The sequence below is a fragment of the Protomyctophum bolini genome (genome assembly GCF_963924005.1).
Source record: "Protomyctophum bolini genome assembly, chromosome: 18".
Classification (NCBI taxonomy): domain Eukaryota; kingdom Metazoa; phylum Chordata; class Actinopteri; order Myctophiformes; family Myctophidae; genus Protomyctophum; species Protomyctophum bolini.
This window is the reverse complement of record NC_137879.1, coordinates 21,890,163-21,907,505: the sequence shown is the minus strand read 5'-3', so window position 1 is coordinate 21,907,505 and position 17,343 is coordinate 21,890,163. Positions and strand designations below refer to the sequence as shown.

At 43.2% G+C, this 17,343-nt stretch overlaps 2 protein-coding genes across 2 annotated transcripts in view; one reads left to right on the top strand and one right to left on the bottom strand.

Annotated features, from left to right (window-relative positions):
• ift140 (intraflagellar transport 140 homolog (Chlamydomonas)) overlaps positions 1-17,343 on the bottom strand; it is a 33,499-nt gene that overhangs the window by 3,365 nt on the left and 12,791 nt on the right. The window contains exons 19-25 of the mRNA XM_080788545.1: positions 3,778-3,955; positions 2,698-2,888; positions 2,485-2,580; positions 2,222-2,354; positions 1,733-1,876; positions 1,083-1,211; positions 559-741 (exon numbers count right to left, since the gene is read on the bottom strand). Of these exons, the coding sequence (XP_080644671.1) occupies positions 559-741; positions 1,083-1,211; positions 1,733-1,876; positions 2,222-2,354; positions 2,485-2,580; positions 2,698-2,888; positions 3,778-3,955 (1,054 nt within the window). The remainder of the gene's footprint in view (positions 1-558; positions 742-1,082; positions 1,212-1,732; positions 1,877-2,221; positions 2,355-2,484; positions 2,581-2,697; positions 2,889-3,777; positions 3,956-17,343) is intronic.
• Positions 5,478-15,658, top strand: tmem204 (transmembrane protein 204). The gene is made up of 3 exons (XM_080789820.1): positions 5,478-6,585; positions 7,242-7,397; positions 14,172-15,658. The coding sequence occupies exons 1-3, from the start codon at positions 6,309-6,311 to the stop codon at positions 14,414-14,416; spliced, it is 678 nt and encodes a 225-aa protein (XP_080645946.1). The 5' UTR covers positions 5,478-6,308; the 3' UTR covers positions 14,417-15,658.

Genomic DNA, 17,343 nt, shown 5'->3' with positions numbered 1-17,343 from the left:
TGTTCAGAAACAGGGGTCTCCCTGTCTCTCCAGTTTTCCGTAAACAGGAAATAAATTTTCAGGTCAGTATACCAATTTTATCCAATTAGGAGAGAGAACACATACGGGCTACAGGATAAATACATGAAATAGGAAGTGATGAAACAAAGAATAAGAAGACAAAATTGGAATAATATACAGTTTAAGCTAATGAAGGGGGTTTATTATTTTAAATTGGTGAACCCACATGAAAATGTATTTTCTGTTTATTAAAGAGCTGGAGAGATGGGGGACACCACTTTTATTGAACAAACACTAAACAAATGATTAGCTTTGATGAGCTTTAACATATTAACAGAATAGATTACATTTGTTGTGTAATCTTTTATTTATAGTAATATGGTTTACTTTATGACCCGTTTGAATTTGCCTGTGGCTATTTTATATTTACTTTATTTCTATTCTACACAATGGTTTATTTTAGACAATTACGTTTGTGCATGCGCGCGCACACAGACACACACACACACACACACACACACACACACACACACACACACACACACACACACACCCTACCTTTTTGGCTGCCAACAGTAGCTCCACAGCCTTCATGTACTGGTCATGCTTAATGAAGAAGTCCGAGCATCGTGCCAGGAGAGCCGGGTCGGAGTTCTCATTGAGGTCCTCAGCTATGAACTGCAGTGCTGAGAACTGCTGCGTGGCGAAGGCCAACTCCAGTGCCTTGGACACATGACCAGCCTAAAACAGAAAAGAGGCATGTAAATCCAAACCAGCCAATTTGTTTTCCTTTGGATTGTAGTTTAAAAAGAATATGCATACACGAATCATAGGCAGAACCACAACATTTACCATTTACAGCATTCTGTTTTTAATATTTAGATAATGCTGAGAACTGAACTATGACAGTATCCTTAATTTTGTTTGTAAGTTCTTAGGTGTATTTAGGTGGTTTTGTTTAGCTGGTCATCTATCACCGGGTGATCCTGCCACAAGGGGGTGTTAATCACCCCCTTGTGGCAGGATTAAGAATGCATGCATTTCTGAAGGACACACAAACATGGCAGAGCATTGTGACACACCTTATGGTAGAGTGCAACCGCCCGGTCCATGTGGTCACCTTTCTCTTCATAGTAACATGCTGCCTCCATCATGTCCTCTGGGTTACTGAGCAGAGCCAGGTTCATCAGCTGGTCATCCAGGCCATTTTCCTGCTCACACAAAGTAACAATTACATAGTAGATTAGCAGATTGGTTGCCAAGCAACACACAGACGCAGAAAGACACAAATGCAGGAAAGCGAGCATAAAGGGATATCTCACTTTCATGTTTGGGGTCATCTTGACGTCTACTCAGGCTTTTGTGAGCATTTTTTAAGTTGCTTGTTTCAGTATTTAGATATTTTATATACATTTTATCAGACACAACCCCTTCCTATACAAATGCAGTTTAACTTCAAACTCCATTTTAATTATGACAGATTCATCTGGTGACGAAAAAAACTAAACATGAAGTAAAGATTTGTAATTTGGGTTTGTATAGGGAGTGTCATATAAAATATCTAAATACTTAATCAAGCAACTTGATGTTCACAAAAGCCTGAGTAGACATACTGTATAGTCAAGAGATATCATGGTCAAATAATAACAGCATACCTTTGCAAATACTGTACATCTAGACGTTGTGTTGACGTTACGGCATATAATTAGCTAATAGATGCACGGTAGTGTACCTTGCAGAGCCGTATGGCGTTGTTGTAGGCCTGGGCTCGTGTGTAGAAGTGGACCGCCTGTCTGATCTCATCATGACCCTCGTACTGTCTGGCCAGGTGGTACGAAGCAGCCCTGTTGCCCGTGTCATTGGCTATCTCAGATGCCTGGCAAATAAGTGGTATAGGCCATCATAACACCATTGCGTCATCACATACAGTGATGCATAAACATTACTGCATGGAAGCATTTCACATCTCGACCTTTCAGTTCAGTATTATTTACACACAATGCAGAACTCAAACGAGCAGCAGAACATCATCTTTCGAAAGTATTAAATGCATTGTAGCATTGCGTGGAAGCAGGGATTGAACCCGGGCCTCCCACTCGCCAGACCAACGCGCAACCTGTCGTGCCAATAGGGCTGAGCCAGATTGGCAGGGCTGTTGCGGGCTGGGTCTTGGCTGGGGGCTACACATTCAACACCTTAGAATCTTCCCCCAGTGAGTCACCTTCTGAATGTTCCCCACATAGCAGTGAACTCGGACCAAGGAGAGGTAATCTTGGGCATACTCATAGTAACGCAGTGCTGAAGTCATGTCTGACTGGCTTTCAAGGTACTGGGCCCACCACTTGTAGACGTTCCTGGATTGATGGGAGACATCATTCGTTTTTATACATTTAATTCATAATATGAAGATTAATCACCTGACCATTTGAATCATAACGTAAATTAAGGATTGCACCAATGTGTCTCTAGCGTTCCCAGACATACTTGTCCTTCATTTTGTTCACGTAGATCTCCAGAGACAACGCGTCTTCCTGGAGCATCCTGGGCACCTCAAACCTGTGGGTATCCGACTTCTCAAAGCTGAAACAGATAAACCCACACTCACAGTTGGACAACCCTCCAAATACAACCATAGTCAGCCAACACCAGGCAGGCTACTGTAGCAACACCATAGCACGTAATGATGATGGGTCTTACAATGTGAGGGCCAGGCTTTTGTCACCCATGGCCTCCAGGTGTTTGGCATAGTTGTAATAGGTGGTTCGCAGATGGATGCGGTCATGGTTTTCGGCTGTCTCCACAGCCTGCTGCCATTGGCCAGAAGCCTGGTAGAATTTGTTGAGGAGGTCGTATCGCTGGCAGCTCTTATACAGCTTCTCTGCGTCGTCCTATCAAGTTATAGGAAAAACGGCTTTATATGACAACATGTGGAGAACTGGAGATGTAAAAAGAAGGGGATGTGTTGTTTGTAGGCAACTTTTGTAAGTTTTGATTCTATGGATTGATTTTTATTTTATTAGATGTTCTCTGATGTATGGAACATTGTTCCTGTGTTAGCTTGTCCATGCTTTCTCTTTCACACATGGATTCCGCATTAACCTGAACCCTGTGTGTGTGTGTGTGCGACTGTGCGTGTGCCTGCCCCAGACATAAAATCAAACTAGCCGTGTGCGTCAGTGTGGTTTTTGCCTATTGAGGATTCTGTTGGACCAGCAGTTATCGAACCAAACCAGATGTGTATCTGTCAGTCTGTCAATCTCTGTCTCACTGAATCTCTGTGGGGGGTGTAGGCATCGGCTGTCTTGATTGGCCCAACCCAACTCATCTGCCTCATAGATTAGCCAATCTGTCAAGTTTGTGTCATGCACCAAAAGTCAAAATGGTAGCGTGCACATTAGAATTAAGTTGCCATGTTGTCAATTATGTGATTAAAATAAAATTGTGTGAAGAAATTGTACAAACCCCGATCTAACTATTCAGTTAAAAATAAAAAATAAACGTTTAAATAGACAAATCTGTCCCCTCCCCTCCCCTTTGGTCAAAATCATTTCATGTGAGCAGTTAATCAGTTGTTCCTGTGCCCATGATGAACTCACATTGGACATTTGGAACTCACTCAAAGACACTTTGAGACCTACTGGTGTAGCAGAGTGTTTCCAGTGAGCCAACATGCACAATAGCAGCACCAGAATTGAACAGAGCCTTCATTAGTATCAGCGGTAACACCAGATTATACTCAAAACATTGCGTCACTGGAAGCTAATTCATTGGTCTTACCAGCATGCCAAGCTGCATGGCCAATACTGCCACTTGGGCCTCCAGTTCAGGCTCAGCCTGAGCCTCCCTCAGTGAGCGTGCCACCCTGGCATTACCCATATTCCCCAGACAGACTCGTGCCACATCCAGCCGGCGGTTCTTCACACACATTCGTGCCATGTTTTCCCATACCGCCTCACTAGAGAGAAGAGAAAAGATACAACATGCAAGGTCTTGATTGTACTTTGTATAATTTGGCAGAAACAAGCAAAGAATTCTGCAGAACACTGAATCACTATTTTCTTTATGTTGTTCTACAAAGACACTTTAAAGTTATCCTGCAGTTAATGGCCCTGAAAGCTTTCAGTGTGTGGTTATTGTACAAATAATTTGCTAATGAGAGAAGTGCCACTGTAGCAGGGATATTATCAAACATAAAAACTCCCCCAAATGTGATAGATAACCATAGCTGGTGACATAACTGAGACATAATCGGGCTCCTCATTTCAACATCAAAACACAACCACATGAATTTCCAACTAAAAACTTTTCACAGGCAAATGGGACCATGGAAATATAACAAGCCAAACTAGAGGAATGCTTTTCTTGTTGCCCCTGGTCCTCTCTCTGTCTCTCACTGACGTCAAACCCTTAACACTACCCCCACCCCCCCTTCTCTTCTGCCTCTATTTCAGATTCCACACCCATCTGGACTCTATTTGTGTCCCTCCTCCCTCCTCGCCTCCTTAGCTGATACAGATGTGAGCTGTTTATTAAAGTTGGGCAACAGGAAATTCCCCAAATCTTTGGGGGCCCTGGTAGTATGAGGGAACAGAGGCCAAATACATACAGAGAGAGAGAGAGAGAGAGAGAGAGAGAGAGAGAGAGAGAATGAGAGAGAAACAACAGAGAGAAAGAGAGCCCTTACACTGGAGATCAAGAGTGGAGTGGGACTGAGAGAAAGATGGAGACAGCTGATGTTATATACTCATGTTAACAACTTAGGCTAAGCCATAAATATTTTGGAACATAAATATAGAAAGGGCCAATCTACAAGCTAACACAGCGTCACTTGATCACATCACAATGCGTTGTGACTTGTGAGCATATATAGTCAATTTTTAAAGTGGCCAGATTGACGCCAGCTTAACTGTGTTCAAATAAAGTGTTTTAATGTGTATGGAAAAGATGTGAGATGAGAGAGAGGCTATTACACAGAACACACAATGACAAAGGCAAGATCTGGAGAGACGAAAAAGGAAAGACAGCAGAGGGAAGAGAAGAGAAAGAGGGGTCTACATATGAGCACCCCCCTTCCTATCCTCTTTTCCTCTCAGGAAACGCATCCTGTTGCTAGTTGACCATGGCAGCCAGCAACACGTTTGTCGCACACGAGAGAAAGAAGCTTGAACGAATGGCTCTCTGGGGCTCCACAGAAAAAAATGATGCATGCACGCGTGTGCACGTGTGCACACGCACGCACGCACACACACACACGCGCACACACACACACACACACACACACACATACACACACACACACACAAATTGTGACACAAATGGCAGAATGCCCCCTCCCACTTCAACTTTGACCTGTGGTCCTCAGCTGTAGCAGTAGCAGTGCCGATTCCCACAGAGAAAGAGAGAGAGAGTAAGAGGAGACATAGCGAGAGAGATAGTGAGAGAGAGAGAGAGAGAGAGACAGAGAGGGGGGCAGGGGAGAGAGAGAGAGGGAGGGCGGGGGAGTTTGCAGCAAGGCAGAGTTCTGTACACTTTGGTTGAAGCTTCAGTGAAGCCATCATCAGTGAGGCAGCCAACACACAGCTACAACACGAACTGGACCATCTGCATTGCTCTACTTCTCCAACCCTCCCCACCCTTTCAGCCCCACGCAGCATCTGAGAGACAAACAGAGAGAAAGAAATTACTACGCCTACACGCAGGACTGCAAACCAGTTGTGCACAAACACACACACACACACACACTCTGAGTGCAACAAGTTGAGTGCTGAGTGGAGAAGAGAGAAGCGGAGTGAGCACACAGCACCGGAGAAATAAAAGGAAGGAGAACAACAAAGAGGAGAAGGAAAGTAAACGGAACGGAGTGTGTCAGTGCAGGATTGTCAAGCTGCATCCAGGCGGAGACGGAGGAATGGACCCGAGTGTCTGTCGGATTAACCCCTGCATGCCTGCAGTGCAGTCTGAGGAGGAGGGCTGAGGACCTTGTGGGGATGGCACCCAGCCCCTGCTGAATGAGGATGAACGGAGATGTCCTTTAGCTGAGTCTCAACGCAACGCACTCGCCCTCCCGTCCCTCGCATCGGCTCCTGCTCAGCGTCCGCTGCTCACTGGAGGGGCAGGCGGAGGAGGCAGCCGCGGTGGTGGTGGTGGTGGTGGTGGTAGTGGAGGAGGGGGAGGTAGACAGGACCCCGGAGGCCCCGTCGAGCGACACTCCCGCCCGCGAGGAGAGGCGGGGTGCCGAGCGGCAGGCCGGGGCGCAGGCGGGAGGGGGAGACGAGGGAGGGGGAGAGGTGGCCGGCGACGGGCGTCGCATGGCCGTTCAGCGGCTGGTGGTCGCGGCGGTGGCGGTGGCCATGCTGTCCCTGATCTTCAACAACGTGGCGTGTTTCACCCCCAGCTGGGTGCTGCAGAAACTGGAGGACGGGCGCAAACGCAGCGTGGGGCTCTGGAGGATGTGCCCCATCAGCGCGGGTCACGACGAACCCCCATCAGGGAGGAGGGGGCCAGGAGGGACACAGAGGCAGTGTGAGACTCTGGGCTGGGGCTCAGAGTTTGCGGGCCACCAGGAGTCCCGAAGCACCGTGAAACGTATGCTTATTTTATATTTCTCTATTTATCAAGTGTAAGTGTGATAATAAATGGGATAACTGCAGTGTAACGTAGCCAATCCCATTGCAATTGGTAATTGAAGATGTAGTAGTGACCAGCAGCAACATAGTGAAATCTATATCAGCATGATGCCTGTATACAGCAGACAGCCATGTTATATATTGTGAATGTCAGGGGCTATCTCCTGCGAACCATTAGTCTGTATTGAGCTAATTTATGGCATGTACTGATAAGATAGGACATGTTGGGCCCCACGGTTTCCTGGGGAGTCTCTCTAATGGCTGGCCAGACATCCATTATGATGAAACTGAGAACACAGAGGTCATGACAACATCATCTAATGGTTCTCCACTTTGTTCATCTCTAAACCTTGGACCGATGGTACTAGTGTATATACAGTATATGACAGGCAGAAACATGTATCTGTTGAAATGTTATCATTATTGAGATACAATTTTGGTAGATGTAAGAGATAACCATCGTGTCCTATGTCATAGGACATAGGATGAATTATGAAGGGCTTAATTGGTAAAACATTCTGATTTAGGGATGATCAGGGCAATATTGTGTTCATCAATCTAAATCCCCTCCACTATGCTGCCAATAACATGCAACTCTTCCCTTGTCCGCTCCAGTGCAGTTTGACATGATGCGGGCCTGTAACCTGATGGCCACAGTGGCCCTGACAGCTGGTCAGCTGATCTTCCTTCTGGGACTGATGGAGCTGCCCTTTGTTACCCAGGACTCTCAATGGTGGGAGGAGGCCATCGCTGCTCTCTTCCAGCTAGCCAGTGAGTACCACTGCTACTATACAAGGCCTCCGTTTGTTCAACATGCTTTCAGGATAGAACGACACCTTACTACTGATTCAAAATAGTCAAGTAAGCTAAAACAACATTTTTCCCTCTACACCAAATCTCTTAATAGCTGATCTAGAAGCTCACAATATGTCTCAATGCATTGTGAGCTTGTGCGATCTGATATTTTCACAGAATATTCGCATCAGAATACTAGAGTTTAACACGGATTGGCAATTCCGTACATATACTACTAGTAAAGTAACGACGGAGGCGTGGCTTTCACTCCATTATCTCAGTTGTGGCAAATGCACTCTCCACAACATTATTTACGATTCTGTGCCTATCGGGTTGCAACTCGGACGAGGCTGAGTTGGCTCAATCGAACATCACAACGTTCGCCAGGGCAACTCGCTCGCTTTAGCTCGCTCGGTGGTAGCTCTCGTTGCTCAAGTTCGCTTGAGACGGCACCTCTCCGGCGCGGTCTAAAACTATAGGGCGGTTAATGGGGAGGATTTCAGTGTAATATATACAGATTTGGGTGATTTCTAGTAGTGTATCTACAGAATTGCCAATCCGTGTTATTTCACTGTGTTGGGTGAGATCTGGTTGGGTTAATGCATGGTATCTGAATTGATGAAACTCCTACAAGCCATGCATACAACATTTTATTCTCACAGACATAAATCTAGATGGTGTAACATTTTGTATGTGTACATTACATATGATATAACCACGAGTGTCAACAACAGAGTGTGGAGGGGTGTTGTCCAGGCGTCGCGTCAGCGTCACCGTCACAGAATGTTCCCTTTTTAATCAATGAAGGGTGGCTCCACTGCCTGCGTTGTGCGTGCGTGCCGCGTGCGTGCGTCACCATTAAAATTGAACCGGTTCGTTTTTTGACGCACGCGTCGGAGACGCAACGCGCCCAAACGCGCCCAGTGGAGCCCTGGCGTAAGTCATGTGGATTTTGTATGAAAAAAATAAAATAAATCTAGATGGTGTTGCCGATGACATTTCACATGACCTTTGGTGGAGATCCAAAAAACAGGAAACCAACCAAACAGAGATGGAAGATTGGCTTTAGCATAATTAAAACGTCATAGCATCGGCTGTGATCGCTCTATGAAAATAACCCATTAAACGTTTAGCAACACAGTTGTGCAATCAAGTATAAATTAGGCTTTCATCTCAAAACCCACAGAGCAGGGCAACCACTGCACAGGCCAAAGAACAATGCCAAACCCTGCAGACCTAGCCAAACCTAAACATTAAAGCTACGTGACCAAAATTGTAGTCGTGTAGATTAAAAAATTTCGACCAAAAACCTTTCTTCACACAATACACTATAAAATATCTACAAAGGTTTTTTATGATTTCAAGAAAGCCATAGCTCAATACAAAATGCAAGTAGTTGAAAGGATGCTTTAGTTGTCATTTTAGTTTTCCTCCCATCTAAAAACAGCCACAGGGTTGCTATATGCTTCAAATGAAATTCCCCAAATGAAGCACCTGAGAAGAACCCGTTGTGTTGAACATTGGATCAGCGAGTGAAACAATTCAACCAATATTAAATGAGGGACTGCAAAATAAATAGGAAACTACAAAAAAAAGAAGACACAAGGGCCTTATCATACAAACATGGGCATTTTCAAGTAAAAGTCAATTAAAGGAAAACAGAACAACCAGGAATAGAAGAGGAGATGCGTATCACCCCCCCCCCCACACACACACACACACACACACACACACACACACACACACACACACTAGCGCACCACCACCAGTCATATAGCCAGCTATCCCAGTGGGATGTGTTGCAGCCTTATTGTGGGCATGCATGGCCAGTCTCAGTGGTCCCCGACTCCCCACTGGGGACATTTGTGACGATATGTGCATGCATGTGTGTGTGAGCTTGGGGAGAGAGAGAGAGAGAGAGAGAGAGAGAGAGAGAGAGAGAGAGAGAGAGAGAGAGAGAGAAAGAGTTGTTTGGAGAGGGGCTTCAGCCACTGGGGCAGCATTGTGTGGCAGTGCAGCCTGAAGGGGGTCTTCTGGGCTAAATTTAGTCCTGGTCTCGAGCTGGTCGGCCGGAGCTGCAGCGAGCCAGAGAGCGACTGTCGGGCGCCAGGATATCCCTGCTCAGGACGAGGAAATGCCTGTGACTACCTGTTATGCAAACCCCAGAACTGGAGGAGGAAAACGAGAGGTGGGAGGGGAATGGTGGCGGACACGAAAGACAGTTCGACAGGGACTGTGTTTGTGTGTGCACTGCTGGGAGGAGAGTGTGTGTGTGCGTGTGTGTGTGTGTGTGTGTGTGTGTGTGTGTGTGTGTGTTGTGTGTTTATAGGGTGTTTCAGTAGAAAAATGTCCTTTGATACACAGCATGCAGGGTGGGAACGGCCACTGACCAGATAAGCTTGGCCTAGCTTTTTATGCCTGTGTTTACAAAATGTCCAGGAACAGAGTCAAATAAAGAGTCCCCTCTCACATGAGATAAAACACCAAGTTCTTCGGCACGCACTTCTAGACAAAGACAAAAGCTTTTATCTGAAGGCCTTGGTGGTGTGGAGACAGGGAACCACCCAAATAAACACTCATTCACAAAGAGCTCTCTCACACACACAGTGACATCAAACTTGTATAGCATAGTGTAAAAAACATAATTGTATCCGATGTCATATTCCATTAGTCATTTACTTAAATGGGTGGTGACTGTTTTTAGACATTATTTTCCACAACCTGGCTGATTGTGATTAATGAAGTGATGCCAGCCACAAACATGAGTTATAACAGTGACAATGGCTAGAGAGAAAGATACACACCTATTTCCCCGACTTCTAAAAATAGTGACCCTGTTTGGAAAAATGGCATCTTCCTTTTAGCCCTTTCTGAACGCCTACTGAAGTTCGTTCTTACCATATATAGTCACCAATGTTCCTGAGTAATATGAGATGGATTTTTGGCAGATAGGATGTGTCCCACCAGAGTAACAATACTCAGGAGAATATTACTGAAAATAAACCATTGATGACACACACACACACACACACACACACACACACACACACACACACACACACACACACACACACACACACACACACACACACATCTAGAATTAGCAAGCTCCCAAGCCTAGTTTGGTGTTCGTGTATTCGGGGTCCCAGAGCAGATCAGTTGTCCGACTGCCTCCAAACTTAGCACAAATATCGTTCATGGGTCTGGCTTTTGGGAAGTCTACTTTTGGTTGTGAGCGTGTGCGTGTGTGTGTGTGGGGGATATGGGGCTCTCGGCTTCAGGTTGGAAAAGGCTAAACACCTGAATGGAGTGATCTTTTTCAGAGTCTTTTGAAACTGAAAAGAAAGGGTCCAGAAACAGTAGCTTCCCTGTCCATATTTCACCCTTCATTAATCCATTTCTCATAATTAACTCTCTTCAGTTCTCCCCGCTGAGCCGTGAATGGTACTTGGCAATGCATGAATGAATGAAGGTCTCAGCCCCCATCTAAGGAATGTTTTTGTTCTCAGATGTGCCAAAAACCTCTGTTATCACACTGTAGACTGTGGAATAAAAACATCCAATTTCATTCAGTGATATATCTCAACACTATGGGCCAGGCCAGCTCGATGCTTGGGACTGTGTCACCCCCCCTGGGACAGAGCTCTGAATGGACAGAACTCTAGTGGGTCAAATGTTAAGAGTGCAGGTCGTGTGGGTTTTAGATGTGGTGTCTATTGATTTCAACGAAAGTGTAACTTTGGTGGGCGCAGCTGGCACCAAGCCCACACTGTGGCATAAAAAAAAAATAACAATGTATAGGGAAATAATATGTGCTTCTCTATTAGAGCCAGATAATGGCCAGCCATTCACTACAGGCTACACATTTCTGAATTCAAGCAGCAGGAGCCCTCTGGGCGGTGTTTAATCTAGCTCAGATTGCATTTTTCAGCAGTGGTTATCTTTTTTTTTGTTTTTTGGATTGGATAGGAGTTTGAGCATTTGAGGAGTCATTGAGGCAAGTTGATCATCAGCCATGTGACTCTTAAGAATGAACAAAAATACCAGGGTTCAGTTACAGTATGGAGGGTGGGGCAGAGGAGCTCAGTGAATTTCCAGAACCAAGATAAGCCTTGTTTAGATTTTCCGCCTGACAGATCATGTCAAATGTCCAGCAAATAGGTTAACCTTAAGCAAGGGGCGTGGAGAGGAGGGAAGGAAGGAAGGATGACAAGAGGAAGAGAAGGAAGGAAGCCGTAACAGATAAGACCATGCCAAAAAAAAGAGTTTCACACAGGCAGACCACCCTGGAACCTGGAAAGGAGATTATTATTATTTTTTCTTAGAAAAGGAGCCAGACAGGTTAAACATGAGCAGATAGGCGGAGCAAACAGTTGCACGCTAATGAAAGCACACACAATGCAGGTTGATGTAGTTATACACAATGACACACATACACAACATTTATCTACATCCTCCTCACTTAAACAAAGGCAGAGATATTGCATTACAGCCAGTGGTGGAAACTTAACTACATTTACTCAAGTTATGTATACTCGAGTGCAATTTTGAGTGACTTTTAGTTACTTGAGTACTTCTGTCTGTTTCTTGATTTCTTCACACTTTCTTTATACCACTACATCCTTAGAGTATACTCTAAGACTACATCTCAGCTGTAAATATATCCACTACAAAACCCCTATTTATACATCAGCGATTCAAAAATAGCCGATCTATCTCACAACCTGTCACGAAGATCTGCCATCGTCAACAACAACAAAATTATGTATATATATATATATATATATTCAAAAAGCACTTTTGAGTACCCAAGTACCATTTTTAATACATGAGTCTTACTTGTAACTGCTACTTTTACTTTACTAAGTGAAAACAATCTGATTATTTCTTCCACCACTGATTACAGTAAGGAAAGAGAGAGAGAGAGAGGGAGAGAGAGAGAGAGAGAGAAATAGCAGAAAAGCCTTCCACTGCAGGAAACACAACTGATTCATATCCTAATGGGCCAACATCCCCCCTTTCCAGTGGTATTTTTGGTGCCCTTTATTTATACCGGTGTGGATGGGACAAGCTTTCAGACATGTGTTATTGTTGAACTACTGACTGGCTCCAGACCACACTTGAGAAAAAGGGATTGGGGCGTCAATCCTCTGTCATTGACCAGAATGTGTGAATTGCACTAAATAGCCCTGATCCATTATCCTTGTGGGGATAATGTGCATAATTTCTTCAGAGAAGAATATGGATAATGGACATAATTAATTAATTTTAATTGTATAGCACCTTTGAGAGCTAGGGTGATTACAGAAATACAATGTACGACTATACAAAGATTGACAAGAAGTTTAATACAGTGTTTCTTTACAGTTTGATAAGCTATATTGACCAAATATATAGGCCTACCTCATTACATAATCATGCTGTGCACGGCCAGACAGTGTCAAGCACCGAAAATAGCAGATCTACAAGCTCATAACGTGTTGTCCTGCCGATGTGTTGTTGTGAGCTTGTAAATTAGCAAATTTCAGGGTTGTGAGACGATGCACAACCAAATATAAACCAGGCATAACACTTTGATGTATCAGACTCTGAGGTACCATACGGACACGGTGCATTTCAAGAACACTTTTGTCTTTTGTGCCATACAGCATAACCGTCACAAACAAGGCATAGAAAGTGAACTGAGGCTTTTTTGGTTTTAACTGCAACTACAGGAGGGAATGTGGGACCACAATATAGAAGTTTCGGTTTGTAACATGTTTTGGTCTTGTAAGGTTTGACCATAATGTGAGCTGGGAAAAGCATTTCCTCTCCGAGGACAATAAACGTCATCTAACCTAATCTAATCTAATAACTTCCCACAGCAGACATTAGTGCTTTGCCACCATTGTGATGAAGACAAAAGAAAGTAAAGATCTAAAAAACAAAAAAACAGCATGAAGCTTGAGATGGCGTGTTTTATACACCTTTGCGTGCAAGCTGCATTTCCTTGATGCGTGAGTTGCTATAGGCTACTGTGAAATGTGTATCAAAGAAATTGCAGTGTAGAAAAAGAAAGGCCTCTCTCGGTAGGCTACATACTGTGATATTTTTACACTGTGGAGGCCTTTGATCCTAAAATCTCAGAAGCTCTCCCTAGGAGGAAACAGACTTCTGAATTCACAGACCCCTGCTGGACTTTTCATCACTATGGCAAAGGGGATATCCTTATCACTAGCCTTATCACTGACAGAACAGTCCTATTATGAATTGCATATTTCAATGAGCTCACTTGGCAATCATTGGCTCTCACGACAGCAGTGCCAAAACCATCCTTCATTAATAAATAACAATGAAAAACTCTAGTTCTCATTGCTTGACCCAGCAATTCCCAACAATGCCCACTCGTGGGCAGTGATGATATTACAATGTCCCCCCAAATAATTTGCAAATCACACTAAAGGTGGTTGCACACGGAAAACCGATGGAGAAAAGCAGCTAAAAATCCGAATTCGCATCCGATTCGCGCCCGGTGTGTGGAGACCTTAACACTAAGAACTATCACATTAGTTCCATTGAATAAAGCACAATCGATTGGATTGATCATTAAAATGAATGAAAATGCATGCTGCACACCCACTCAAGTCATTCATGGTGGTCAGATACAGTAGGTGGGCCACAAACACCTTTAAGATTTTCAAGCGGGCCTCGATCCATAAAAGATTGGATACCACTGGCTTAACCCCATCTCCTGTTTGTGATCTTGTCCAGGTTTTGTGCTGGTGATCGGCCTTGTGACCTTCTACAGGATTGGGCCCAACACATTCCTGTCATACTCCTGCTATGTGGACATAGCAGCATGCCTTCTGGCCACGCTGGCTGCAGCCATGCTCATCTGGAATATTCTACATCGCCGTGATGACTGTCTCGCGCCCCGGGTTATCGTCATCAGCAGATCTCTGGTGTCGCCCCTCCATCCACGTCTGGACAACGACTATGTGGAGTCGCCCTGCTGAAGCCCGATTCATACTCCGTGTGCTGAGACTAGTCGGCGTAGGATGGACTCTCACATGCGCGACAGACAGCGCCTCTGAAACGCAAGTCATAGCGCTGGCGGATTGCATTTCAGAAGCGTTGCCTGAACTAAGGTTCATTGGCCAATTGGGACCAGACACAAAAGAAAAGAGCTCTGACTCTCCCTCTCGCCTCACATTCAACCAGTTGTCTTGGATGTGATTCGCTGTATGACAGGACACTTACATTGCAGCTATGGTTGCAGGACAAACATGTACTTGCTGTTGTGCAGCACTATATTTTACAACTCCTCCCGAGTCCCGCCATGAGCAATGAACACATCAACATCATATTGCTGCTTTGTGTTGGATTTAAACGGATAAATAAACATATCCAGCTACGTAATATTTTTTCCAAATATCACTATTAATACACAAAAGACCAGGGTGATATGAACTTATTGTTTCAGGTATTAATTTACGCTGGATTTGATCTTAAATATGGTTTAACATGGAATTTTAAATGGAATTTCCCTTTATGAAATCCTCTGCTTAACAAAAGATCAAGCTGGATCTTGACAATTATTATTATAAGGCACTTGTGTATTGGTATATACTTTTCGCATGATAAAGATATGGTTAAGACTAAGAGTGACTTTGGACTGCAAACATGAAGCGCCATTTTAGATATTTTCCCGGAAAGTATTAGAAACTTGAATAAAATAAATAAACAGCTATTACAATACCTTAATACCTCACCATGCTGTCTTACTTTCAAGATTAACAGCATCTGCCACTAAATGCATGTGGGTCAAAAGCAGGATATTCAGCTGATCAAATTTGCTCGGAAAAGTAAGAATGCTGAATTGGGAAGACAGCAAAAAAGTAAAAAATAAAGAAAAAGAACTACAGTAGGCTATTAACACCAGAACTTATATTCACAAAACATAGCAACATCATCTCGCTCATCTGTACTTCTCCCAATATTTTTCCAGTACCTTCCATTACTTGGTTAACCAAAAATGGATAACCTAAGATCTTCCTTAACGAAGGCAATTTTTTTGTAACAATGCTTTCCTCATGAAAATATGCTTACTTGTGGTACATATACTTAAATTAATGTCCTACAATTGTATAAGGAATATTGCTATTATTATTGTGACCTTATCATGTTGCCAAACATACAGTAGGGGTGCATGAATACAATAATATATCATACAAATTCAATAAACATATTGTTGGGTATCCAGATGTCAACATTTTCTTTGCTTCTTTTACTGTTATTTCAGCCAGAGCCAGCTAAATAATGATTTGGATGCTTATTCACAAGAAACAAAAAATTCACTGGAAAAAAAGAAAGGTGGAAATACTGAGATACAAATGACTTTCGTTGTTTATATTAGCGAGACAGTCAGAGAGAGAACAGACCCGATGGTAAATGTGTCCAGGAAGCTTTTGGATATTAAACACAGATGAAGGGGAATTTCAATGTCTCAGACTCAAAGGTTTGAATGACAAATGTATAAAGTTGGGTTTGTATGTGTATTGTGTATGTGCCGCTAGCTGTAGCAGCTACTAGCAACACACCAAATTAATGTACTGTATTTCCAGTGGAGTACAGTGCCCACACTTTTTTGACATGAGAGCTACTTTCAAAATGACCAGCTCAACAAGATCTACTGACCACAATAATTATTATCCCTTTGCTGGAAATGGTTACATAAGACACACTTGGAACAGGAAAGAGAGAGGAGAAATGGAATTGGTAGGTTTTCTTGTATATAACTTTGTAATGCTACTGACGTTTGTGTGCAACACCATTGTGGGTTTGATCTGACAGGCCCTTTTTATCAATCAATTATTCAATCACCTTAATTAACCTTAATTCAAGTGAGAGAGATATTTTAGGGAGATGTCATGTGGTCTACCTGCACAGCCTTTGTGATCTACTGGTAGATCACGATCTACATTTTGGGATCTATCTACCTTCTGTTTTAGACACTGTATAGGTTCCTCAAGTGTTATACTTCGACAGGGCAAAGGGTAGAAGAAAGCAACAATACAGAAAGAGACAAATCATAACTTCCATTTGAATTGATGTTTTTATGCCTGGTATCAATTCCATTAACCACATGAACCTTAGAGTCCCTATTCTGCGGCAAACATTCCGTGCATAGCAGATATACAAGCTCACAAGTTCACAACACATTGCATTGTGACACATTCCAGATGATAAACAACAATAGAGATTTCTTGTATATGAGAAAAAGAAGGACAAGGTCATTTTTATAGCTCTCTGGAGGACTCCAGTCAATGAATTATAAAGGTGGTCTAAATGGTTAAAAAGGGCAAAATGACATATTTTATTAAACTTCAGAAAACCATGCTACTTGGAACACTTAACACTGCTTCCTGGCTGCAGCCACAGCACAGTCAAATATAACTTCTACTGCATAGAGGAATTGTAGCTATTACAACTTATTGATTTAGGAAAACTATTGCAACACGATTTAAAAACCTTAATTATGTTTACACTACCACAACATTGGATCCTGTCAACATAAATTTATATAAAAGGACCATTCCAGTGTTATTGCATATTTATCCCATTGACTATAAGTCATGATAAATTCCATACATTTACTGACAATTGTCCAAAGCATACACAGATTGCTTTAATAATTACCAGATTTCCCTAATATTGTAGCTCAACCTTTCAGGTGATAAGCCCTCGTTAAAAGTATGTAATATTCGTATCATCATTATGAAGTCATGGACATCTGAATTAACTATTTTCCGGCAAGACTAATCATTCCACACCTTCAACTGCATAGAACAGTACAGTACAGTATATTATGAATTATAGACATTGAGCTAAAAATGTAAAATTTAAATGTATCCTTTTGAAATGTATTAATCAAATAAATTGC